The sequence below is a fragment of the Sander vitreus genome, chromosome 18 (genome assembly GCF_031162955.1).
Source record: "Sander vitreus isolate 19-12246 chromosome 18, sanVit1, whole genome shotgun sequence".
NCBI classification, from domain to species: Eukaryota; Metazoa; Chordata; class Actinopteri; order Perciformes; family Percidae; genus Sander; species Sander vitreus.
Window position 1 is genome coordinate 5,692,072 of NC_135872.1, and position 27,263 is coordinate 5,719,334.

The 27,263-nt window shown below is 40.8% G+C and overlaps 1 protein-coding gene across 4 annotated transcripts in view; it reads right to left on the bottom strand.

Annotated features, from left to right (window-relative positions):
* fam184ab (family with sequence similarity 184 member Ab) overlaps positions 1-27,263 on the bottom strand; it is a 96,330-nt gene that overhangs the window by 49,751 nt on the left and 19,316 nt on the right. For 3 of the 4 annotated variants that reach the window (XM_078274636.1, XM_078274638.1, XM_078274637.1), the window contains exons 8-12: positions 17,582-17,713; positions 13,395-13,556; positions 12,788-12,909; positions 4,008-4,158; positions 89-301 (exon numbers count right to left, since the gene is read on the bottom strand). In XM_078274636.1, coding sequence (XP_078130762.1) covers positions 89-301; positions 4,008-4,158; positions 12,788-12,909; positions 13,395-13,556; positions 17,582-17,713 — 780 coding nt within the window. The remainder of the gene's footprint in view (positions 1-88; positions 302-4,007; positions 4,159-12,787; positions 12,910-13,394; positions 13,557-17,581; positions 17,714-27,263) is intronic. The other variant, XM_078274635.1, reaches the window with a different exon arrangement.

Sequence of the window (27,263 nt, forward strand, 5' to 3'; positions counted from 1 at the left end):
TTGACATGTTTCAGTTACTTTCTTGTTAGCTCAGAAAGAAGGATTCTCAGTGATAGTTTATTGTGTGTGCATGTTGGCCACCACCTACCTTCAGGTCCCTCTGCCTGGCGTGCTCCATGTCCTTCATGGAGCAGCAGTGGACCTCCTGCAGACGCTGCTGCCGCCTCTGGTGCTCCGTCTGCAGCTCGTCCAGCTGCATCCGCAGGTGCTCCCTCTCCTGGCTGAACTGGTGCTGCAGCTGCTGCAGCGACGACTGCGACTGGGACAGCTGCATCTCCAAACTCTGCTTCAACAGGGAGATCTAGAGAGGAAGAGACAAAATACGGTATGTTGTACTGGGAGGGCCCTTAGTGGAGCACTTGAACAAGCCGCTGCTTCTACACCTTTGTTTATGAAAAAGGAAAGTGGGTGGATGTTGCAGGAAGAGCAAGAAGTATAAGGACGTTTTAGGCTGTCTCTAGGGAGCAGCATAGTTATGCAGCAGTATAACAGAGAAGGGCAAAGAAAGGGGTGGCAATCAATTAGGCTTAAACAAAGGTTGCTGTTGTATTAAGAGTTTTGTAATCCTTCAAAGCCTCAAGCAGTTTCTTGCTTTTTGTGAATAAATTGTTTGCAGTTCACTGCACTATATAATGAACTCTGGCTAATAGTGTACGGCAATGAATTTAGCACTAGAATTCATTGATGGGGGGGAAACAGCATGATTCACCAACTTAGTCTGTCTAGACAACTTAGGATAATGAGTATTTGGGTGAATGTAGGGGAAAAAATGAACAACCTTGTACAACCTGCTTTAGCAATACTTCATTTAAAGGTCCTATGACATGCTGCATTTTGGATGATTTTATATAGGCCTTAGTGGTCCCCTAATACTGTATCTGAAGTCTCTTTTATATAGGCCTTAGTGGTCCCCTAATACTGTATCTGAAGTCTCTTTTATATAGGCCTTAGTGGTCCCCTAATACTGTATCTGAAGTCTCTTTTATATAGGCCTTAGTGGTCCCCTAATACTGTATCTGAAGTCTCTTTTATATAGGCCTTAGTGGTCCCCTAATACTGTATCTGAAGTCTCTTTTATATAGGCCTTAGTGGTCCCCTAATACTGTATCTGTAGTCTCTTTTATCCAAATTATCTGGGTAAAGCAGAGAAAGGGGAGGTAACCTTTCCCCTTATGATGTCATAAGGAGGAGATTCCAGATCGGCCCATCTGAGCTTTCATTTTCTCAAAGGCAGAGCAGGATACCCAGGGCTCGGTTTACACCGATCACCATTTCTAGCCACTGGGGGACCATAGGCAGGCTGGGGGAACTCACATTAATGTTAAAAAACCTCATAAAGTGAAATATTCATGCCATGGGACCTTTAACCTTGGTGATGCCAATAAAGCTAATTTGATAAAGAAGCTTGATAGGAAACGTTAGGAAAAAGAGGACTACATCCTTTATTTGGAAGACCTATAATATGCTACTGAAAGGTCAACCAGAAGCTGTGTGAAGATCCCTCGCCTCTCATGTTTAAAAAGAGCAATACTTGTTGGCAGAATGCAAAGTTACTCTTGCCCAGGGATAATAACCTTGACCGCTTTACCAACTGTTGAAACCCCTTGGAGCAAAGTGACAGGTGAGACCAGCTGGACCCTAAATAATTCATTTATTAACACTTTGAAACACAGTTGGAATAAATAAATGTATCCCCTGTTGGATCACTTTGCAGATCATCCTACATGGGATTACAAAGCACAGCAAAGAAGGATTCCCAGCGAACCAAAAGAAAAAAGCTCAGTCTCAATAGCTGCGTCCTACATTTTGGAAATTATATTATGACTAGGATGTGAGTCATACAGTGTGTCATAAGATTGGAAAGCTTTATTAACACAAGGATATGGTTATATATGCTGTATTCTGACCGTTTTAATACCCCATTTGGGTTTCTAAATTGTGAAATGTTTCAGGTGTGGAGGGTGACTTTTATTACTGAGACAACTGGGTGTCATGTGAAAGGGTTTAAGTTTAGAATGATCTAGGCAACATTAGTTTCTTTCAGTGGATGTTTTTTTGTTACTTGGAGATAGCACAACACGCTGGAAGCACAACACTGACATATTATCACCTGAAGTTGTTTTGGTGCTTATTCACACATCCTGCAGATATGCAACATTAGCATTATATTAAATATATTTAATACATATTCAATATAGCCCGAGGGAAACATTTGTCTCTTAAGCTGCTAAATGCTTCTTTACGTTCTAGCTAAAAGTCTGTCATTTGGTTGGGTCAGGTGATGACTCTCAGTGAGGTTGTCACTATTAACAACGCCTTTCACATTACACAAATGTTTCACTGTTATTATAAAAATTACTTATTAGTGCATTGACCATTATGAAGGTATTCTAACATGCCCTGCTTTCTTTTAAAATCCTCGGTAAAGGTGCAGAGGTACGTACTTATTTCATATTTTGTTACCTGTGCACACATCACCCTCATACTTCATCACATAAAGTGCATTACAATGACACGGGTATTTACATATAGAGTTTTACTTTTTGAAAACATATTGTGAAGCATCTTGTTTGTGAGCAAAAGTCATATTTTGTAAAAGTTATATCTCCCCACACATCAAGGCATCACTGGCACAGACATAATAGTCTGTTAACAAACACAGGCCATTAGAAAACAGTCTGTCCCATCATTTTGATTTCCAAACAGCATCTTCTCTGTCGGTGTGAATCTATTAAGAGGCTGACCGCTGCTCTGATTTGACATCAGAGTAAATAAATATGGTTCTGCTGATTGCGAGGCGTGAAGCGGACACATTCATCACTGGATGGGAGCTGATGGACAGCATGATGACACCCAGCAGCACGGCATGCAGAAATGAACATGAATAAAGTGTGTGTGTGTGTGTGTGTGTGTGTGTGTGTGTGTGTGTGTGTGTGTGTGTGAGTGCGATGACCACAGGAGGGCTTAGTCACGCTACATTAATATTACCGGACAGCCATTAGCAGCAGCTCTGGTGTATTCACCGCAGCATCAAATAATGAATGTGTGAGTGAGTTTGTCCACCAGTGCGAGGAAGAAATAAGTCAGTCTGGCATAGACAGGAGGTCTTATAGAGGGGCAACCTGAGCTTTGAAGGGATGCAGTTGCTCTTATTACCGTTCTCATCTCTTCCTCCCTATTGATTTTCTTGTATAATTACATTGATTGGACTACAAGCTGCAGCATTCTGGTATTCACAGCTCAGGCTGAAGATTAAAACCATCTTTAATCAGTATATAAATGAGGGTACCTGCTAATATACTCAGTGGGGAAATGTAACGGAATAGAGATTCCATTTTATGCTACATTATACTTCTACTCTATTCTACCATATTGTCCTTTTTACTCCACCTCATTTATTTGAAACCATAAATGACTTTGCAGATTAAGATTATTAACACAAAATATAACCAACTAATAAATGATGATGTATTATTATAGATTATTGTAAGATACCCAGCAGTATATAAACTAGTTAAAATAAACTCCTGCCAGCTGTCACATGATAAAATAATGGACACAAGAATACATCAATAATTATAATCTAGTAATATCATATACTGTATATGATTCTGAAATAGGCCTTTCTGCACAATGAGTATGCTTACTGTTGGTACTTTAAGTACAATTTGATGTAAATACTTGTGTACTTTTACTTTCATTTGTAAGAGAGTATTTCTACACTGTGGTATTTGCTACAGAGTACTTCTTCTACCACTGCTGATCCTCTACACCCAGAACTAGTGATCATCTCTCTTTGCATGTTCTTTAAATGTAATTTTTGTACATTATATCTTGTGTTCCTTTAAAAATGTTGTAAAGCCTTTATTTGTTAAGGGCATAAAACAACAAAAACACTTCTCATGGTGTCATTTTATTCCTCTCCAAAAAGACCAAGAGGGAGGCTGGTCAACCACACGCACATACTGCACTGCACATGCATGCAGATCCGTTGGCAATAGTCGTACCTGTTCCAGCAGGTCCTCCACTTTCCTCTGCCAGCTCTCCCTGGCGTTGCTCAGTTCCTGCTCCTTGCTTTGTGTCAGCTGATTCAGCGCGGAGGCCTTGTCCTCCTCGTGGTCCTCTCTCAGCTCCTCACGTAGTTTCTTACACTCCTGCCTACAACACAACAAGAAACACACATATTTGTACTGATGTTTCAGGTACTGCCAATGCTTCCATCTATAGTGATTCACTAAACCTGGAACAAAAAGAAGCATCGGTTCTAACTGTTGACTGCAAAGTTTCCAAAAAGCCAAAAGCAAAGGTCAGTGCCTTTACACTTGAATAAATAGATATATGTGATAGAAGATGTTTAAAAGACAGAGCAGCTAAAGATAAAGAGAGGGGTAGGCCACATGACTTTGAATTATAGTAATTATATTATTATAGTTTAAAAATGATCCAAGGAAGTGTTTATGTGTTTATTCTAATGACCTATACATTTAATTAAATAAATCATTAACTCAATATACGTAGTTGATATTCATTTAGTGAGGTGTATTTTTTGGAATGATTTCAGATTATAAACTATGTATGGGAATCAATTTTTAAAGACAGTCAAATATTGCTCACTCATTTAAAACTAAGTTTATCAGGTTAAGGTCACTTGAGGCAGAACAGGATGAACATCACACAAGTTTGACATATTACTTCTTCTTCTTATACTGTATTAATCCCGCAAGGGGAAATTACAATGTTTTCACTCTGTTGTTATTACACACAGGCCTGAATTACACATGCTCAGTACCTATACATGCACTAATGGAGTGACGTCAGAGTGAGGGAGCTGCCCATGGAAAGGCGCCCCGAGCTGTTGGGGGTTCGGTGCCTTGCTCAAGAGCACCTTGGCAGTGCCCAGGAGGTGAACTGGCACCTCTCCAGCTACCAGTCCACCACCATACTTTGGTCCGTATGGGGAATTGAACCAGCAACCCTCCGGCTCCCAAACTCCCGAACTCCCTACAGACTGAGCTACTGCCACTCCCACATTATGACTTCAAATTGATATGGCTAACGTGTTCGCAAACAGTTGAGCTTCAGGTTTCATGTGAAATGATGAATGTATATCCAATATTCACTCTCCATTTACTTCTGGTTTGGTCTCCACCAGAGTCTTTAGCTTCTAAAATGCTCGAATGAAGTTGTGAACCGTAAAACCGAAACAATGGAAGACTGTTAAACACTCCGTCGAGCTGAGGTGAACTGTAGACTAAGGCAACAATTATCTGTGGGTTCGTTACTACGTGCAACTCTTTTAACATAGTGTTGTTTTACACATAGTTTTAAAAAGTCACTTGGTTCATTATTAATACAAAAATATTTATTAGTGCAGCTTTAATGTATGGTCCATCTAACTGGGCTTGATATGAACTGTGCTGTTGCACAAGTTTGAGGTTGCAAATTTGATTTTGCTAAAACTTTGTAAAGCTTCTTGAGCTTCTTTCCACAGAGTCTTTGCTTGCGGCTGAATTACCATAAAATGATGGTTACCTATTTTGAGTAGGTTCCAAGACTCTGCATGTAGATTTTTAAATTATTTTGGCATATTGAAACCATTGGCTGCTCGGACGATAAGGAATCACTCTCAAAAGGTTAGGGTATGCTTTGGTAAAAGAGGTAAATAAGATCAACTTAAGGTCAACAAGCGATTCTCCCAAAACTTAATGAACCTTTTGCACTCTTGTTACTTGTTTTTGTTGACAGTACTTTTTATTATAGCTCACAAGCACAACAATAATATCTAGTGACAGTACAAACTCAAACAAACAGCTCAAAATTTGCAACAAAGGTAAACGTGCTTCAGAGAGCTCAATATTCACTTCAAGAGGACATACCTCAACACTGTATCTATTGAGCAACCATCACTCTTTAACACTGCTGCTAACTGCTTTTTGCATGGCTGTGTGTGTGTGTGTCAATGTAATAGCTGTGTGGGAGTTGAAATGGCAGCTGTTAAATGTAGCAAGTATCGAGGCAGCACATTTTTCATCACTTTGAAGCTCGAAAGTGTCAGACTGAAGGCGGACACACACACACACACACACACACACACACACACACACACACACACACACACACACACACACACAAACACACACTCTGGTCTTTATAATAAGTGTTGGTCTATAGCATCTGCTGGGCAGGAAGAGGAGGATGAGGGCAGATGGAGAGAGGTAAAGGAAAAGAGGGAGTGGACAAACGAACTGTCAAGATGGAAGAAGAAAACACTATCTGCCTTGCCTTTCTCATCACTGAGTCAGTATGTAGCGCCCAGGTCAGACCCTCGGTGATGACTGCTGTCCACCCTCTACACTGAGGACCTGTTGATATTAAGGGGAGCGTAGTTCCTTCCCTGCTTCTTCCCAAAGTCCACTATCATCTCATTAGTCTTGCTGACATTCATGAGTAGGTTGTTGTCCTGACACCAGCGGGCCACAGCTATGCCATCAGCAAACTTGATGATGGTGTTGGAGTACAAAGAGTCTACACAGTTTTGTGTGTAGGGGGTGAACAGCAGGGGACTCAGAACACAGCCCTGGGGTGCTCCGATGTTAACCCTCCTGTTGTCCTCGGGTCAAATTTGACCCATTTTTTAAAAGTTTTTCAAACAAATTGTCAAGGAAAATTACGTGGATGGTTCCATACAAGCGGTAAGCACAAGTAAAATATATGATCAGTTCACTACTTTCATTGAAATTGAGTGTTTTATTAAATTTTATAGTATTTGAAGAAAAATAAATGACAAAAACATCGGAAAAAGTGACAAAATGTTGAAAAAAAAGTTCTAATTTAAAATTTGGACCCAGAAAAACAGAAAGTTGCACGGTCGACGACGGGAAGAAAACAAAAGTGTTAAGGATGAGGGTGGAGGAGGTGTGTCTGCCCACCCTCACCACCTGGGGTGTGCCTGTCAGGAAGTCAATGATCCACATGCACAGTGAGGTGTTTAATTAATGCCAGGTCCTTGAGTTTTGTGATGAGCCTGGAGGGAACTATGATGTTAAACGCTGAACTGTAGTCAATGAACAGCAATCTCACATAGCTTCCTTTCTTTTCCAGGTGAGATAGGGGGCTAATTTCCATCCTTCAAATATAACTGTCTACATCTGATCTGACTTACTCTTTGTAGAAGTTACAGTGAGAGCTGTTGCATGCCTGCTTTATCACTAAAAGTCATTTTATGCAATTACTTGGAAAGAGGTGGATAGACCAAGGATAGGTAAATGGCGTTTTTAGAATTAACAGCAACTCTGCCCTTAGAAAAGATCACGTATGCAATCAGGGGTAAGTCACCAATTTTTGATAACATCTGGGGCCCCTTTAGAAATTTCCTTGCAAATAAAGACTTGTCTCGTTTTGGTGGAAACACCTGGGGACGACCCATAAGTAGCCCTCTGCAGTTCATTTGAGAAAAATGTTTATTGTCTGGTGTTGAATGACCACTATCTAAGTTATGTGTAGTGCACACTTGTGAGTATGAGCAGTGCACGGTTGGTTTTGTACTTATTTCCCCCTTTTTTATTTACTTATGTAGTATTTGTATTATTATTTTATTGTGTATTTCAGTTCCTTTTTTCTTTAGTTATTTATATTTATTTATTTATTTGTGTTGTTTTGTTGTTATGTCTTGGTCAGGGTTTGATGGATATGGGTTCTGCAGAGTTTGGGGCAGGAGTTTTGAGTCTCAGTGCTTATATGTAAATGTTATTATGTCTGGAAATAAATAAAGATACATGTCCATGTATGTTTTTCAGTGAAAATGTTTTGTCAATGTGGCTAAAGATTTTCTATAGGTGGACCTTGTGCTTAGAATTGTATTTATCAAATTACTATTTCCAAGCCCAACATTTATGCTATTTTTTTTTAGGTTTTTCATAGCAAAACAGTTTAACAAAGAAGGCTTAGGAAACATACTTAGTACCAAGGACTTGTACTGTTTATGTTAACCTCCTTATTAACTCCATTTTCAGGTGTTCTTGACAGCAGCCATGGCTGTATAAAAGAATGACCAGGAAATTATTTATTGCAGCAATGTTGTGCAACTTTTAAAGATAGAAATCCTTTTTTTCCTATTCATATGACCCGCTCAGATAAAAAGCTTTTCACAAACAGAAGGGATTAGAGCTACTGTACGTGTAATGAGGGTAATTAAATATAAGCTGGCCTTCTCATATTTACCTTGTCAATGTCAATGTCAAATCACAGACGGAGCTACACATATTCCCAAACGCAAATATCACTGTACACAAAACCTGCTTGAGGCATCTTGTACAGACTCGGCTCTCTGCAGGTGACCCTACTGGGAAGGAGGTTGGATCACCAAAGTCATCAGTTGCCATCCTCTGGGAACCATGAATGTCTGTACAAAATTTCAAAACAATCCATCCAACAGTCGTTGAGATATTTTAGTCTGCTGATCGTTCAACCTCCTCTGTACATTTGGTAATCCGGAGAGCTCTTTCAATGATTATGCTATCACAGAGAAACCGTCTGTTTCCCCTGTGAAACAGGGATTAAAGCCAGCCTCCTTAATTCAGACGGCTCACTAACCACAGTGTACTCACCCCAACCACCAAATGAATAGATGTTCTCCTGAGAATAAAGAGCTGTGCGCAGGAAGACAAAGGAAGGTGAGTGAAAGCTAATGAAGAGGAGACGGAGAGGAGGGGAAGCAAGCTTAGTACGCCTTTATATTCTACAGTATGCGGACATCTGCGTTCAAGATCCACTCTTATTATGGCTCTGAGATGTATTAGTATTAGTGTTCTCTAATCTGGCTTTGATGCAGCCATTTTTAGTCATTAATGTCACACCATCATTGTCAATGTCTTTGTGTTTGGTTTTTGTCACTTTTAACTCTTCCAAACTGTTAAATTATTAGTTGTTATGGGCCTGTCTGGAAGCCCGTTTTCCTACGGCTTGAAACAGTAGAAATATTAAGTATACAGCAGGCGAAATAAGGCAAATTTGCATGATTAGTGAAGCATGTCACTGGTAGGAGGGAGTTTGTGTTTGGGTTAAAAAAAAGTCATACTTCTAGGGAGTTATATAAAAAGAAAACAGCTGTCTGGAGAGATGCTGCTGACAGATTTAGGTTCTGATGATTCCCGAGATGGGAGATAGGAGAAGGATGCTAAAGGTTCCTAAACTGCTTCCTGGTATTTTTAACATCAATTCTTTCATAATTTGATGTACAACTTGGCACTATTTGGTCCTTCATTTTTGTTGTGCTTTTCTCTCCTTAAACTTGGAAAGGAGTAGCCTGAGGTCATCATACTCAGATTCTAGTCAGAGTATGAGTCTAATACTGCTCTATTGGGCTGTGATTATGTGGCGTGTTTCAACCGAACCAGCAAAGAAAATGCCTCAGCACTCAACTGGATAGACCTCCAACCAATCAGAGCAATGGAACTCAACTCAACTGTCAACAGAACTCAACACCAATGAGACTAGACGAGACGGTGTATCATCTCCATAGCAACCTCTTTGCACTTCCATCCTAACTTCCGACTTTTAGGCTTTTTGTAGCTGGATATATCCAAGGGGGTAAGTGAACGTCTGGAAAGCGTAGGTCCTATGGCGCCATTTTGATGCTACCTAGCGCTCACCCACCGTTAGCATTCCATTGACTGCCATTCATTTTGACGTCACTTTGACAGCGAATAACTTTACATCTGAAGCGTTTAAAGACTTTGTTTGTCCATTGTTTATTTCTAAAGAAACACGACAATGTATAAAAGGCTCCATTACCTTGTATCTCACATTATGGCTCCGTAGCAGACGTTTTTGTAAAAATAGGCTAACGATTGTGTCATAACCACGCGACTTACTGTCGCATAGTAGAGGAATTACCATATAGTACAGGAGAAGCTCGCAGGCAGTTTCGACTTACATTAGCTGTTTAAGTTCAATTACTAATGTTAACTAGCATTTTAGTTAGCAATAATTAGCCTGTGCCTATGTTATCTCCTTACATATACCTACGCTCTCCGTCTCTGCAAGACTGAGAATGATTGAGATTTCTCTTGGCACAGCTACCAGAAGACTTACAACTTTCAGACAGGTTGCTCACGTTACATTTACGTCGTCTCTCTCAGTTGGAGCCTGCGCAGTAACGCTCAGCGCTCACCGGAAAAGTGCTTCTAATATCCTTCACCGGGCTCCGTCCAGAGCAACGGGATCTGTTGGTCCATTCTTATATACTGTCTATGGATATATCATTTGTTTCGTCTAAATATGAATGTGGATAACGTTAGTGATAGTGAGATGCTTGCTACAGTTGCATTTATAGAGATGAATCGGCGAAAACACGTTTTATTTCTCTGACTCACTGCTTTGTTCTAACGCCGCTGGGCACTCTCTCTCTCTTCAGTCTCTCTCTATCTCGCACGACCATATAACGTTACCGTGCTTTCGGGCGGACTTGAACAGCTGAGGTGCAGCAACACCATCAGCTGGTTTAAGTCGAGCATTTTAAAATGAATGCGATATCTTCTATAACAGACGCGGTGGCGGAATCTACACATCTCAATTCTCCGAATTCAACCCAAGCGCTCTTTGGTGACGTGGTTGATTACGTTACTGTTGATCATCTGTCCATCATCGTATAAAGCCCGCCCTGACAATTTGATTGGTCCAAACACCTCTGGTTCGAGCATAGTTGCTCCACAATGGATCAAGTCCAGACCGAACTTCCTGACCTCAAATATGTTGGGGGCGGGGCTAAGTTCGGCTGGCATCCAGGCTAGGAAAGGAGAGGATCATGAGGCCAATATAAACCATTAAAAACATTAACGTACTTTTTGCGATCCTGATCTGTGGCTTGGTTGAGATTATAGTAAAGTTATGCTTTTATATCGAACCTCTTTGCAGAGCTTTAGTTTTAACCAAATGACCTTTATTTCCTGTATAATTTAAAAATAATTTGAGACCGGATTTACGCCCATATACAAAAGGATTTGATATGATGATACCGGGTGTTATGAGATGCTATTTGAAGCATTGGCTTAACTCAAATAGCGACAGCACAAAGAAGAAGTGGAGTGGAGTAATAAAAAAATATTGCGGCGGGTGAGGCATAAAAATATCCAGGGGGTAAATAGAGCGAGGAAAGGCTAAAAATATCAAACAATATCAGTGTGACCTTTACAAAGAGCTGGGGCATTAACAGATTAAAGAGTTGCAGGTTGAGATGAAGCTACAGCAGACACAAAGAAGTCACTAGGTAATAGTAGTAGCACATGATGAGAGGGAGCAGCCCATTAATTACAATGTTGGATCTATAAACAAGAACCCAAAGCCAATGCAAAAATCCAATGAAGATATATTTCTTGGTGATGGTCCTTTAATTTGGTCATTAGACAATTATGATCAAGAGATCAACTGAATGGGATATTATACAATTGAAAAACTAATAATGAGCATTTTTTGGCATGTCTTAACTGCTCATTGTTACTTTTCAGCTGTCATACACTCTAATACCAATATACATAAAGGGATTGCAAGCCTGGTGGCGCACCGGGCCTAAATTCCCCCTGCCAACAGGCCTAAGCCAGTGGGAATTATTAATGTATTTTTATAATACGTTTTTAAACTATAGTTAAAGTGGGGCGGCTCGTTTGGAAACCTTTAGTTAGCTTTTAGCACCAACTTAATGTAGGGCCCTATGGAATCTGTCTTACAGCTTTTTTAAATTCCAAATTTTGAAATTCTGTCCATGATTCTGTTATCACAGAAACTATTGGGCTTTACATTAATGCTGCCATCAGTCTGTGACTGGCACCAGCCGGGCCCTCATCGAAAAAAAGACACTTGCCACCGGGCTAAACAACTTTTCTGGGGGAAACCCTGACATATAATATCAACCAATACATCAGGTCTCAGGCCTCAGTCACACACTCCGCACATAAGAAAGAATATAACTCACTTAGCTCTCAGATCTATCCCATTAGTTTAGTATTATCTATCCAAGGTTTCAGATCATAGAATACTGTCCAGACCAGACACAGGTCCAGGGTCTTAAGGGGTCTGGGGGCCGTAGAGACTGAGTCTTCAAGATGTGACTGACAGCATTTGTTCAAAGTGACAATTATCTGAGTAAATAGCTGTTATATAAGTATGTCCACTTATTCATCTGTGATTTAAAGCATCAACTTCAGTCCAGTCACTTATAAAAAAACGGACAAAATCTTTATTTAAGTGGAAACGCTCTGACCATCAAGACCAATTTAATGCTGAGATAAACTCTAACGGAGTCATTTAGAGGCTGCAGACTTTACTGCGTGAAAAGTACATCAGTTCACACCTCAAAACAGTCAATTTCATTCTTTGAGGTTTTTGAATAATAACACTTGAAACAGTATGTGGGCGTTAACAGCGACTTTGAGCAGGGGGCTTTAACACTGGATCGAGCTGAGAAGTTGCAGAGCCCTCCGAGGATAATGCTCTGTCACGGTCAATATTGTGAGCCGGATGACTTGTAAGAGTGTGTGTGTGTGTGTGTGTGTGTGTGTGTGTGTGTATTCTAGTAAGTGTGACAAACGAAAAATAGAATAGAAAGACTTTCGTTTCCCATCCATTCTTAGTTTCATGGTCTCTCTTTGTTAAAAGGACAAGATTAAGACAGTCAGTGTTACTCTCTCAGATATGCTTGCACGCACGCACACACACACACACACACACACACACACACACACACACACACACACACACACACACACACAGGCACATACATACACACACCTACCTGAGTGTTTCGGTCCATTTGAGCTCTAGCTCGAGAGCCATCTTGTCCATCTTAAGTTTTTCTTCTTCTTTGGTGGTGATGAGTTTGGCTTCATGCTGACGCTTTTGGATCTCCAACTCTCCCTGACAGACAGACAGACAGACAGACACACACACACACACACACACACACACACACACACACACACACACACACACACACACACACACACACACACACACACACACACACACACACACACACACACAGAGGTTAGTGTGCCATTGTAGTCTAAATGTTGCTCAGAGGTTTTTTCTGCCCTGAAAAGAATCCAGTTCCTTAGGCAACTCTGAAAACTTTTTGGATTTTCTGTAGCGTGAAAAAAGGTTAAAGCCTTTTGGAGTAACAACACAAAATGTTGCTATTGGCAGAGTCAATCCAAAAACATGGTGGTGACATGGAAATCCTTCAAAAACCCACTCTGGTCAAAGCCCAAGTCAACATGGTAGGACTAAAATTATTCGATTAATTACTTGAGGAGTTGACAAAAAGAAAATAATTTGGATAAATATATATATATATATATATATCTGAGTGTCCTCATACGTGTGTATGTGTTTGTGCTGACCTGCAGTGCAGTCAGCAGGTTGCTGGTCTCTCTCAGCCGGGCCCTGGTAGCGTCCAGCTCCTCCAGCAGTTTGTCCTGTGCCTCCTTCAGAGTGGAGATCTGTCCCTCAGCTGTTCCCATGTCCTGCTCCCCCTGCTGCACCTCCTCCTGCAGCCGGATCACCTGTGGGGAGGACAGACAGTTAGACAGAGACAGACAGGCAGTTAGGCAGACAGACAGACAGACAGAGACAGACAGGCAGTTAGACAGGCAGACAGACAGATAGACAGACAGACAGTTAGACAGACAGGCAGTTAGACAGGCAGACAGACAGGCAGTTAGACAGGCAGACAGACAGTTAAACAGAGACAGACAGGCAGTTAGACAGGCAGACAGACAGTTACACAGACAGACAGGCAGACAGACAGACAGACAAAGACAGACAGGCAGTTAGACAGGCAGACAGACAGTTACACAGACAGACAGACAGTTACACAGGCAGACAGACAGTTACACAGACAGACAGACAGACAGACAGTTAGACAGAGACAGACAGGCAGACAGGCAGACAGACAGTTACACAGACAGACAGACAGACAGACAGTTAGACAGAGACAGACAGACAGACAGGCAGACAGACAGTTAGACAGACAGACAGACAGAGGCAGACAGAGACAGACAGACAGTTAGACAGACAGTTAGACAGACAGTTAGACAGACAGACAGACGGAGGCAGACAGACAGACAGAGAGTTAAACAGAGAGAATGAACTACATTCACAACTTCTACTATGTTGTGCTTCAGGCTGTATCTCAGTGTGGCACTGACCTTAAAACTACATCAGCATTTTATGCTCAGCGAGGTGGAATTTCCATCAAAAATGCACTCAATAACCATTTCTATTTCTGATTTTTAAATGAGCCAGGCCCATGTACTTTTTTGCCAACGTGGCAAGATAGTTTTGCAATGCATCACAAAATAATTGACCTCGATGTTAAAAGCACAGTACAACTAAGAGTGCATAACAACAGCAATACACACAGCGTGGGAGTGGGTTTATACAAGGCAAACAAAGACCAGGAAAACAAAAAGAATGGAGTTTCTGTCTCTCTCTTTGTGTTTTAAAATACATGCACCACAATTTGGGCTCACAATGGGTTTATACAGTTTATTTTAATTTTACTGTGTCCTTTAAGAAAAATGGGAGCTGCATATTTGTAAGTGACTCTCACCTTATTTTTCAGCTGGCAATATGAATTGGAAATACTGTTTTCTTCATCTTTCAAATGGTAAATACTCTTTATTATTTACTTACTATTCAAGTCACACACATTTTTAAGGATTCAGACTCCAGTTTCTCTAACTTTTGGAGGTGACATTATCAACAATAAGTAGTGAATGGGACATTCATTACAAACAACACAAAGTTTCCAAATAATCTAGCCAGCGTTGCAGTTAGCCGTTTTACAGTGCAAAACATATTTAGTAACTACAATATTTTTTGTATAGGACAGCTTAGACATAAAAGGGGAGAGAGAAGGCGATTGACATGCAGCAAAAGGCCGCAGATCGGAGTCGAACCCACGGCCACTGCGTCAAGGAGTAACCCTCTATATACAGGTGCCCGCGCTACCAGGTGAGCTAACCAGGTGCCTAGTAACTACAATATTTTTTTGTGTAAATGCCATTGTTTGTAACCTTTAAAATGTATTTCAAAGCTTTTATTGATCTGACATCAATGCACAATAATGTTCAACGTTGGAATGTGAGGAACGTGAGGGGCAATGGAGTCCTGTCTGGGGTCCCCAACAAAACCCTAGAGAGGCTCCAGTATGTCCAAAACTCTGCCGTCAGGGTCCTCACCCACACCAAGACCTGGCAGCACATCACTCCAACCCTCATCTACCTTCACTGAATCCAAATTGAGTCCCGTCTCACCAACAAATCCCTCCATGCCCTGGCCCCACAGTGCCTCTCCGACCTCCTCCATCCATACACCCCACCCTGAAGCCTGCGGTCCTCAGACGCTGGCCTGCTCTCTATTCCCCACACCAGACTCTGTACCTTCGGAGACAGAGCCTTTCAGTGTTGCAGCCCCATCCCTCTGGAACACCCTCCCTGCAGATATTCAAAATACTACATCCCTGGACATATTTAAAAAAAACTCCTGAAGCACTACAGCCTACAACCTCCCTTAGTATAGCCACTGTAGTTCTGTAAAGTGTGTGTAAAAATTATTATTATTATTATTATTATTTTTAAGTCAGGTATGTCATGGTTGCGGTTTTCTGTTGTGGTTTTTCCTGTTTATTGTTGTTATTTCATTCCCTGTTTGTATGTTTCCCTGTTGTTTGTTTTGTGGTTGTGTGTTAGCCGTCTTCTTTCTGTGTTCTCTGTTTTGTTTTCCTTATTCTATCCGTGTGTATGTTTGATGCTTTGTAGTGCCCGTTTCTCCTGTGTCTTGTCCATAGACAGTATATAAACTGGACCAACAGATCCCGTTGCTCTGGACGGAGACCGGTGAAGGATATTAGAAGCACTTTTCCGGTGAGCGTTGAGCGTTACGGCGCAGCCTCCAACTGAGAGAGACGGCGTAGATGTGACGTGAGCAACCTGTCTGAAAGTTGTAAGTCTTCTGGTAGCTGTGCCAAGAGAAATCTCAATCATTCCCAATCTTGCAGAGACGGAGAGTGTAGGTATATGTAAGGAGATAACATGGACACAGGCTAATTATTGCTAACTAAAATGCTAGTTAACATTAGTAATTAAACTTAAGTCCAAATTGCGTACGAGCTTCTCCTGTACTATACGGTAATTCCTCTACTATGCGACAGTAAGTTGCGTGGTTATGACATAACGTGAGGTACAAGGTAATGGAGCCTTTTATACATTGTCATGTTTCTTTAGAAATAAACAATGGACAAATAGAGTCTTTACACGCTTCAGATGTAAAGTTATTCACTGTCAAAGTGGCGCCAAAATGAATGGCAGTCAATGGAATGCTAACGGCAGATGATGGCTTGGTAGCATCACAATGGCGCCATAGGAGCTGCGCGTTCTGGGGAGAGTTGGTTTTGTCTTGTTTTACTTCCTGCCTTGTGTTTTCCTGCCTCTGTGATTGTCTGCCCTGCCCTGGGCACGTTCAATCTCAAAACAGTGTGCACCGTTCTGCTACGGTTTCCTGATTGAACGACATGTTTCTTCAGAACGGTGTGAACGGCTTGGAGGCTTGTTTTCTCTCGTTTGGTGGTTGTGTCTCTCGTTTATTGGCTTTGTCACAGGTGTGGTGTCTGAAGGTTTACAACTTTGATTTAAGGTTTGCCATATAAGGGAATTCCTATGAACTTTACCCTACTGTTGCTGAAACATTTGGAAACTGTTAACATTAGAAGGGGCCCCCTAAGACAGAATTTTACAGATATTTTGTTGGAGCTATACCATGTCTAGAGGCCTTAAATGGTCAGTTCCCTACTCCAAGCATATACTCACACCCCCTCTTTAGGTTACACAATGCACAAGAATATATACCATGTGTTAACCGCAGAACTTCAGAGTGACAATATTTGAAGATTGGGTTGGTCGCCTCTCCGAGCTCCTGCAGAAGCTTGTAAAATTGATGCTGAATCTTTGATTGTAATAAACCTTTTCATAATCGAGATCACTGTCAGCGGATTCCTCTTCATACAGCATCACAGCATTACTATTAAAGACACCACACAGGTGATACCCAATCAGCAGAGACGTGTTTGTAAACCCGTGGTAATAAAAAGGCAGAGCGCTTGCGCACACAACAGAGTGTTCAATGCAGCCCCGTTTCAGTTTTAAAAAACACGTTGCTACGTTTTGTCGGGGCTGAACGTGGCCCTGATGTGTTCCACCTGTTCCTCAGCCCTCTTCTCACCTGTCCCTTGTTTCTACCCTTGTTACGTTGTGTATTTAGTCTGTGTGCTTCCTTTGTCCGGTGTTGCTTTGTCGTCATTCTTAGGTGGAGAACACAGAAAACCACTGGCACAGGCCGAGTGGTTTTCTGTGTTCCTGGAGTTTTCCTACGCTTTGGATTTTCACCAGCTCACGTTGTTTTTTTTGTTTGTTTTTTTTTGTTTTTTTATTAAATTCTTTTATACCAACTGCTGCCCTCTCCTCGCCTCATTCTGCATTTGGGTCCAAGTCTGAACCAGCCGTGACAAGGTACAAATGTGAAGTTGCACATGTCCTACCTCTTCATTGGCTGCGTTGAGTTTGGAGGTCAGCTCGTCTCTCAGCTCGTCCAGCTGCTGCTTGAGAATCGTCTTTTGCTCCTCCAGCGAAAGGCGCTCACTCTCAAACTGCTGCTCCAGCTCCTGTGGGGGAAAAACAACCAGAAACACACATCTTTCAAAACCAGTGAGCAATAAAAGGCAAAGAGCATCAACGAGGAACGTAAGTGGAAAATCCTCTGTGCTTGGATCTGTAAATCACATGCTGGTGAAACAAATCATGTACCTGATCAGTGAAGATGTTCATGTTTCATTGGAAGCCATGTGACATTTTATTAGTATTCTCAGTTATAAACATGTTGCGAGCATGGCTTAAACAGGAGGTGGATGTGTTGGACCAGAGTAGCCGCCCACAAGGGACATTCTAACCTAAAGCGAACGCACCCTCAATGGGGCAGGGATCATTTCATTGGTCAACACTACCTACACCTGGCATTCTGTTGGTTGGTGTTTGACAGGGTTGTAACACAAAACATTTGAGAGCGCAGGAGAAATCCGAGGAGCGGCCTGAGTACAAGGAGAAGGGCTAAAGCTGAGAGCAGGAAATATGTCCAAGCAACAACATATCGGAGTCCAAGCAGAACGTTTGAGCAGAAGCAGCGCAAATCCAAATCGCGAGCCGGGGCTATCTGAATGTGAGAGCAAGGTTTTGAGTGAAATTATTACAAAATCTGAATGTGAAATCAATGAAAAATGCTCTCAAATTGAAAAAACGCGCTCTTGAATAAAGAGTAAGAGTAAGAATAAAACTCCATATGTTGGAGGCTCAGGATGACGTACTGAAAAGGTTTATTTTCAGAATGGACATCAACTCCAGTGTCCAGTCCCTAGGTTTGTTGAAGACTTGTGTGCGCGTATTTGGTCACATCATTCCGATAATTATTAATTGTGTCTAAAACATTGGAAAAGCTTGAGCAGATAATAAATAAATAACACTCAACAAGCTTAAAGACAAAACTTGCTAAAGAAGTCCACTGGGGACCAACTACAATCTTAAAATCTGAGAAAAGTCCTTCAGTTAGATTCATGCAGCTTAGGTGGTGACCAAAACAGTTCGTGTGATGCACCTAAACCTTATAATGGTAGGGAAAATGCTGAACTCTGACAAACACAACTCAAATTCTTCATGTATGTGCAGTATTTTGCTCAGTTGTGGTGCAAATCCAGAACTTGCCTTCTTCACTCCTATTTGTTTGGCTCTCACTCATCTGTGCAAAATGTCTAAAAATACTATTTCAATGTCCTTGACAGAGAAGACAGAGAAAGAGCTCCATCATTGTAACCATAATAAAGCTTAATATGCATGCTGATGAATGGGAAACAATTTCTGTTATAGCGTGCAATGATTGCTGCTTTCCAAGGACAATTAGAGCGGAGGGAAATTGCTGTAATGTCAAATGAAGTTTGCCACTATTATTCATTACAAAGGAGAATGGAGATTGTAATGCCCGTAAAAAGCATTCAGTGCATTGACTACTGTGACATAGTTCCATGAAAATGAATAGAACATAACAGAAATGTATCTGAATGGAAGAGAGTTAAAAATCACAATAATTCATGTGTAATGCTTAATGAAATCTTGTATTTCACCAGCCACAGAGTGGAGGAAGTTTCTCTGTTGGCATTGTAATAACTTTGAGAAATTATTACTGACTGACACAAATATGCATCTGTGAACAGTTGTTGGTATAACTTGGTACAAAGAATCACAGATTGGCCTCAAAGTGATCCAGAGTTTGCAAATGCCACCTGTTCAAACACTCCCACGTCAGTCCGCTCCTGTTTTTCTCTACCAACCAGCTCCTCGTTGTTGCTTGCAATAGTTCCAACACTCGTATGCAACCCTAAAAAGCCAAGAGTGGGGCCAGTACCTGCCCAGCACCAGGCTAAGATGAAATCCCAAGCTGCATCAAGATCTGTCCGGTGTACTGTTCGTCGGAAGCCTTCTTCTCCCACAAGTCCTCACAAAGGTTTTCCATGAGACTATTCCTTGCTTGTGAATCTAATGGTGAAATGGGTTTCATGCAGAAACCGGGATAACTTCCATTTTTACATGTTGCTTAGTTTCTTCTAGGGATGATTACCAAAGTACTGCTTTGTTTTAGCTGCTGCGCTAACTATTTGCTAGTAAATGGATTGCATCTATATTAGTGGTTGGCGGATCGATCCAAATATCGATAATATTGATACCAACGTTGGTATTGATATTGATCAATACCAGTGTAAATGAGATTGATACTTTAGTTTTAGTTTCACTGCTGCGGTTTCATCAAAGAGGCGACCCGGCTGTCTGTGTCTTAGTAAGTACCGCTGCTTTCAAGTGCAGGCACAATTTGCTCCTCTTCCCCCCTCTTGTGATTTGATGTTGTACCGTCACGTGACTCAGCGGCGCCAGGCAAACAAGCAAGCAACCAGCCAGGCCCGGCATCGGCCGGCAGCAAACACACACAAGCAGGACAGAGACGGAGCAGAAGAATGGCAGAGAGGAAGAGGAGTGCTGTGTGGCTATATTTTCAGGCCAAAAATGAAACAACGGCATGCTGTATAATTTGTAAAAAGGCCGTAAGATACAGTGTTAACACAACACATTTATACAAGCATATGAAAATTCTGTCCTGGGTTTTAACTTATTAATAATCCAAAGGAAAAATCCCCAAAACACTTTAAGGTCATGAAAATTCATTCAGATTTAATGATTTGATGATGAATCCACCTTAATTATTAAAAAGTATCGGTATCGTATCGAATCGATATCGGCGATACTGGCCCTGTATCTACTTGGTATCAGATTGATACCACATTTTGCAGTTTCGCACACCACTAATCTATATAGCCTATTTCTAGTCTTAGCGACCACTAAGGGAGCTTTTCACACCTGAAAAGACCAATATTCATGTTTTTGGATTTGATCTGGTAAGTTTTGGTTTCACACTGCAGTTATGCAAGCGCACTAAAGAACTATACGTGACAAAACTACGTCCTGTCATCATGACATACGTAAGCTGCGTGTCCAGGCTTCCCCGTCCTCTTGTATCCTCTCTCTGTGTCGGAGTTTTTCCAACTGACTGCTGCTCTCCCCGTGCTGACGTGGCTCTTGTTTTGTTGCGTTGTGGAGAAGTAAGACACGGGAACTTTATTTGTGGTTTGAAGAGCTGCAGCTTTTATTCAGAGACAAACTGACACCTACACTGTACATTTACTACCACTTAACAAGTAAACTGCTGGTGTATTCTCTGCTCTGATAGCCGACAGCTGTCTGCTCTCCCTCTCTCTCTCTCTCTCTCTCACGTACACACTAAGCACTGCGCTATTCCTTAAAGGAGCTTCCCCGGTCTCATAACACGAAGATAGAGCTTCCTGTATTTAGTCTGAAAGTCCGAATCATCCAAAAAAAGCTTTCACACGTGGTTCAGCTTGATCCGGACAGAAGCTACCTCTTTTGGTCAGACCAAAGTTTGGTACGGACCGTGGTCCGGGGGAGGTTTCACACCTGTAATTTTGGTTCGGTTCAAACTGAAAAGTCCGAAATTCCGGACCAAACGAGGAAGGTGTGAAAGCCCCCTGAAAGCGCTTTACACACTTCAGGCACCATTCACCCCATTCACACACACATTCATACACTCATGGAACAGCCAACAGAAGCAATTTGGGGTTCAGTATCTTGCCCAAGGACACCTGTAGACTGCAGGGGCCGGGGAACCGCCGACCTTCCCAATGGTAGACAACCGCTTTACCTCCTGAATAATTGTTTTGGCCCTTTGGGGCAGCAGAACAAACATTAAATACAACACTGATGATGGTTAATACGTTAGCAGACAAATGCCTATTTACACATCGGGCAGAAACAACAGTCTATTTACCCTGCTTTTAGCTCTTTAGCTTGCTAAATGCTAGTTGCTATCGTTGCTTCTCGGCTGTTTTTGTTGTTGCATTGTGCTACAATGCTTCATAGAGCTGAGGGGAACTGTAGAGCTAGGTCATAATTATCTGTGGGTGTGTCACTACAAGCAGCTTCTTTCGTATTACACACGGCCATTTGATCCGTACCACAGAACTATTTAAATCAGAAGCTGTACTCTAGATTTAGTTGAAAAAAGACAGTCCAATCATTTGTGTTATGTCAGCTAATGGCTAAGATGATATTAATGCTCCCAAATGTCTTAATCATATATACAACAGTACAAAAGGTTCAAATCCTTGGCCATCTTTTACAAGATCTCATACCAGTGTTTTTCTGGACATCAGAAAAGGTAAATTACTTAACTATAGTGAGACCCTGACATTTTTATTATTATTACATTATTGCAGGTGTACTTTGACATAAAAAGTAATTTCAATGCACCCCATCAGATCACACCAAATCTCAACCATGAAATACAATCATTATTAAAAAAATCAATAAATACATCATATTTTCAATGTGAACAACTGAATTGGTGGAAATCTTTATTGATGCGTTTGGTGACTTCCATCAGTCGGCTGATATGAAGGACACAACAGAAGGAATCTTCTTCCCAATTGGTCGATTCCGAAACACACAAAGTTGGATGGGGAGGAATCTAATATGACACATCAGGATTCCTGTCATAACTTGTCGCTCGATATGGAGGACGAGACCGAGGTACTCCAAACCTATTCATTTGAATTCCAAACCCAGCTTTCTCACAGACAACTCTCATTATAATTTGATGTGATGAAAGAATAGAGGTGATGAAAGAAAAAATTATTAACTAGACATGATAAAACGTGGATCAGACAGAAGAATGAAATGACGGAGGGATGAAGAGGCCTTTCTTCTTTCTTTCTCGCGTTTCTGCCCCCATGGTTTAGCAGAAAATCTGGAGCGAGAGAATGAGAAGTGAATGAATGCTGCCTGCTCCCTGTCACTCATTCAATCTGGACATTTCTGCACCAATACTGGCAGCATAATCATGAACAGGAGTGGTGAATTGGTGTGCTTATCAGAACACAGCGGGAGGAAATAAGAGGCCATGAAAATCACACAGGCCCAGAGAGTCTGCATATGGAATGCATATAAAATAAGTATGGAAATGCATAACGCTCTTCTCTTAATGCAGCTGTCAGCTGTCATCGGGTTTACTGTGGAATATCATGGAATATCATTTAAAACAGATCCTCGTTATGCAACTTTGATGCAAGAGAATATTTGATCACTTGCCTCCACATGGCTGTGTGTGACTGGAATAAAAGGACCCTGTGGAGATTGGGCATCATCACGATGCTGGTGGAGCTGCATTCCTCGGCTGTAGTCAAATTAGCGTTAGTGGGCATTCACACCAAGAAAAGTGATCCGGCCATTTGCCGCAGGGTTGTGCGGCAGAGGTGGGTGTCAATGAAACGGCCCATTTGTGTGACGTCCTGTTGTGTTCTTAAACCCCCCAACAGAGCACAAGTATACTTTATATTTATACACAATTACTGTTTTCCGTCAGATGCACGTAAATGCCCGACGACAACGGAGGCGGCCTGTGGTGTGGGAACGACAGCGCTATATTTTGCTTGTAAATTAAATTCAAAAAGTCTCTCATCTCCTTGTTCGCCCACTTCCATCTGTCTTTGTTGACACCCGCCATGTGTGCAAACAGAGCGGAAATACTGGGCGGAAATGAACTGAAACTTCTTCTTCGTTTTGTGGCGGGTTGCAACCATAAAATTACCTAAAACTTAATCGCAATTCATTATTTATTCGGCAAATAACGTTTCCATCAGCGTTTATCGCATAAGCCGTATATCGATCAAGATAAAATCTGATGAGACCGAACGTATTTCCTTTGAGTCGATATTCATGAAATTCAATCGAATTTTACTGTTTCCATAAGGCATTTTTCATTCGATATCACTTGTTTCGGATAAAAACGTGTGGATGGAAACATAGCTACTGTCTTAATATCTGTAATAGAGTTAATGCTTTTGAGGGTGTGGCTCTTAAACGTTGGAACTCTCTTTCCTTTTGGACTTAATTCAAGATCTTTGGACACCTTTAAAAAGAATTGTGTAACTTAATATAATATATAATTATTATAATTAAGATATTTCTATTTTAATTTAGTATATTCATGGCGTTTTTACTCTTCTTCAATCTGTATTTTTTTTTATTTAGAAGCATGTTGTGTTCTATATACACACAATTTAAATTTAATTTTCTTATTAATCTATGCAATCAAAATGCAGCGTCTGACTGTGCCAACACAGTATCTACCAGACTTGCACTAATAACGCTGTAAGAGCCAGTTAAGCACATATACATGTATTTAGTAAATTGGTTATAATAGTTCAAGAGCGTTTTTAGCGTGTATGCAAAAATGGTACGCAACTTAATTTGTTTATGCTAATCCAACACAAAGAACTACAGCCTCGAAAATGACCACAGAGTGGAACAAACACCTCTCTGACACTGTGCCAACAACTGCAGATTTATGCATTTGAACCATGTATTACAGTGAAAAAGGGTTTCTGTTCTGCTAAATCTGGAGGTTGCCTTTTCAGGATTCGTCTCTCTTTATAACATTTTGTCTGGTTCATGTTCAAAAAAACAAAATTGAAATGTTCAAGATCACAGGAGTAATGATGTTTTCTTTGAAGTACCTTCAAGAGAAATTCACATAGCTCATAAACCTGCCTCTGCTGACCTCACTGCAGCTGAGGAGGAAGGAATAGACCTCCCTGGTTCCCAAACAGAAACTCTCATGTTCTTCGCAAGGAGTAAAAATACAAACCATAGAATATGCAGTAGAGAAGCAGTGTAAAAGCGACATCTAAGAAGTGGGTGTATACTGTATGTATGAGCTTATGACCTGTTAGGGTCGCCACACACTGTGCTAAGTAAGTAGCAGTGAAATATTTATAATGCAAGTTTTAGAAACACACGCACGCACATGCGCGCGCACACACACACACACACACACACACACACACACACACACACACACACACACACACACATTTTAACAATTTATTTAAGTCCACTCGATGGAAATAACTTACAGGGACATACATACTTTAGATGCAGTTAAATACATGTACAAAATCCTGGGCCATTGGCATACATCAGGTCTTCGTAATATTAAGAATATCCCTTCGTTCTCACGGGTATAAGTAACAGCGTCTTCGCCATATATGGTGGCTGCCACTAGACAGACACACAGACACACAGACAGACACACACACACACACACACACACACACACACACACACACACACACACACACACACACACACACACACACACACACTCTCAAGGTTCCCTCAGCCAAAGCTGAAATACATCTCTTTCACCATCACCATCATTTCGTCCTAATTTTGATTACTTTACTTTACTTTATACTCTCCACTGGCAGTTTTATGTGGAGTAAATGTCATCAGCGTACAAGCAGGATTATGAATTTCAATTTAAGGGTCCTGCACCCATTTAAATGTCAAAACTCCCACACCTTTTCCAGACCTTCATTTCCTGATGTGTTTGACAGATTTTGGTGCTCAACATTATAAGTCACATAGTCATTTTTGCCTGTAAAAAAAAAAATCAGAGTTATCATTTAAAGTGACAAATATCAAACTATGTGGTGTAAAAATGTCCTAAACACAGAAATGCAAAAATGTTCTAAGATCTGAAAATGAAACCACTCTTTGAATGTGCATTTCCACACCTCTTCACATGTGTAGGTAGTGTGTTAATCTAATTAGTACTTTACTGTCTCCTGCCCAACAGCACATTAAGCAGCTATGTGCCTTTGTGTGTGAATAGGAGAAGCAGCAGTTTTAGCATTGGCCAAAAATAGCACATGGAGCATCTTATCACCTGTGTGAGTCATCAGGCAGGCTGCGAATAGTTTCCGCATGTGGTTCCCATCGTCTGCCACATCTCCGAACTTTGTTTTCTTTGAGAATTGATTTGTATATGTCTTTTTTAAAGTCTTTTTTACATTACTGACAGAACCTCATGCAGGTTACCCATATTTCAACCAGTTCATGTTATGTGAGGTCAGAGGTGTTCTAAAAGACATTCATGTGAGATAAATATGAATGTGCTCCCACGTCAGTAGGCTGCATTTCCTCCCTTGCCAGCTTCTTAGTCACTGTTGTGGCCCCTTTTGATGTATTGTATTCTATAGACAACCTAAACAAACTGTACATTTTCTGCAGGTATCTATATTTGTTACGCCTACGTGTGATGTTTTATTAATATTCATATCCGCCGTGCAGAGAGATTACGAATCCCAAATCTTTATTCAGTATGTATAAGGGGCTGTGTTTTCACTGAGTCATTCTGTGGAAATTGTCGCTGGTTTTACTCCTGTTGGCATGACATTAGAGGAAGCATCAGCTTCACTGACTCACTTTTTTTCCTGCACTGAAGAGCTGATCAATATTTTTCTTAAAGTAACAGCTCCTAGACATTTTTGCAGTAAATGTAAAACAACGTTTTAAAGCACACTCAGATATTGAACAGGAAATACAAGACAAGGGGCCAATAAACTACAAAATAACTTCTTGGTTCCATATGATGTCTTCTATAAATAAATAAAAAATGCCATAACCCAAGCCTTTTAAATGTAATGGATCCTGTCGGTACGGTCATTAAATCCAAGCACTCCCTGAAAAATGGTCTCTTGGTCTTGTGTCCATTGGATATCAGAGTTCCCATTTCAAACACAGTCTGAAACCTGTCTTAGGGAAGCCCCGTCTAGGTCCTATCACCCTTATGTTTACAGCAAATAAATTCTGAGAGAAACAAGATCCAGTTATTCATAGTAAATAAACAGTATGGCCTAATGATGGCAGTGAAAAGCCTTTTTATTAACATATTTACATCTGCGGTTATATTATATGCTGTTCTGCCATATTCATTCCCAGAATCTAGCATTTTACTTAAAACCAGAGAGAAATAGGACTCAATTTCTTTGCATATTAACTTTTACAGTCAAGGCTACCAACTGAAAACTGTGTTATTGTTTTTTTGTTTTTTTTACAGACTGTGAAAAAGGTAATACGAGGCATTTCAGAATGAATATATAACATATGGACATTATCTGTAGTTCAATGCCAACAATTCCCCTATTTCCTTCAATAACTGTATTCATATCAAGACAGAAACGCTTCTGGAACAACATTTAGACACTACAAATCTGCAATTTAAGTAGAGTCTCAAGTAGAGAGCTCATGGCTTCCTTCCAGTTCTTGTAACAGATTGTACAGTCAGTGAACAATGTGGAGTGGGCTCAGAGGTTAGAGAGGCAGGCGTGCGACCGGTTAGTCGCTGAAATCCCTCAACCAGCTGGCAGAGTGTCTGTTGAGAAGTAAATGAGTGCTGCTGTATCCTCTCTGACTATGGTTATACTTTATAAACTGTATTTTTGGATGGAGGTAATAATATATTTAATTAGTCAGAATTCAAGATGTATACTTTGTTTATCTGAACTTATGTACTCCGTTGATTTTTTTAACTGTAAAACTTTTGACGAGAAAGGAGACCGATGTACATATGCATTTTGGACTATGCCTTGTTTATGTTAATATATTGTTACCCCCAAAATTTAATGAGTTTTCATTCAAAGACCAATAAAAACTCGGTCACAAAAAAATGAACTGTATTTATAGGGATGGGTACCAATG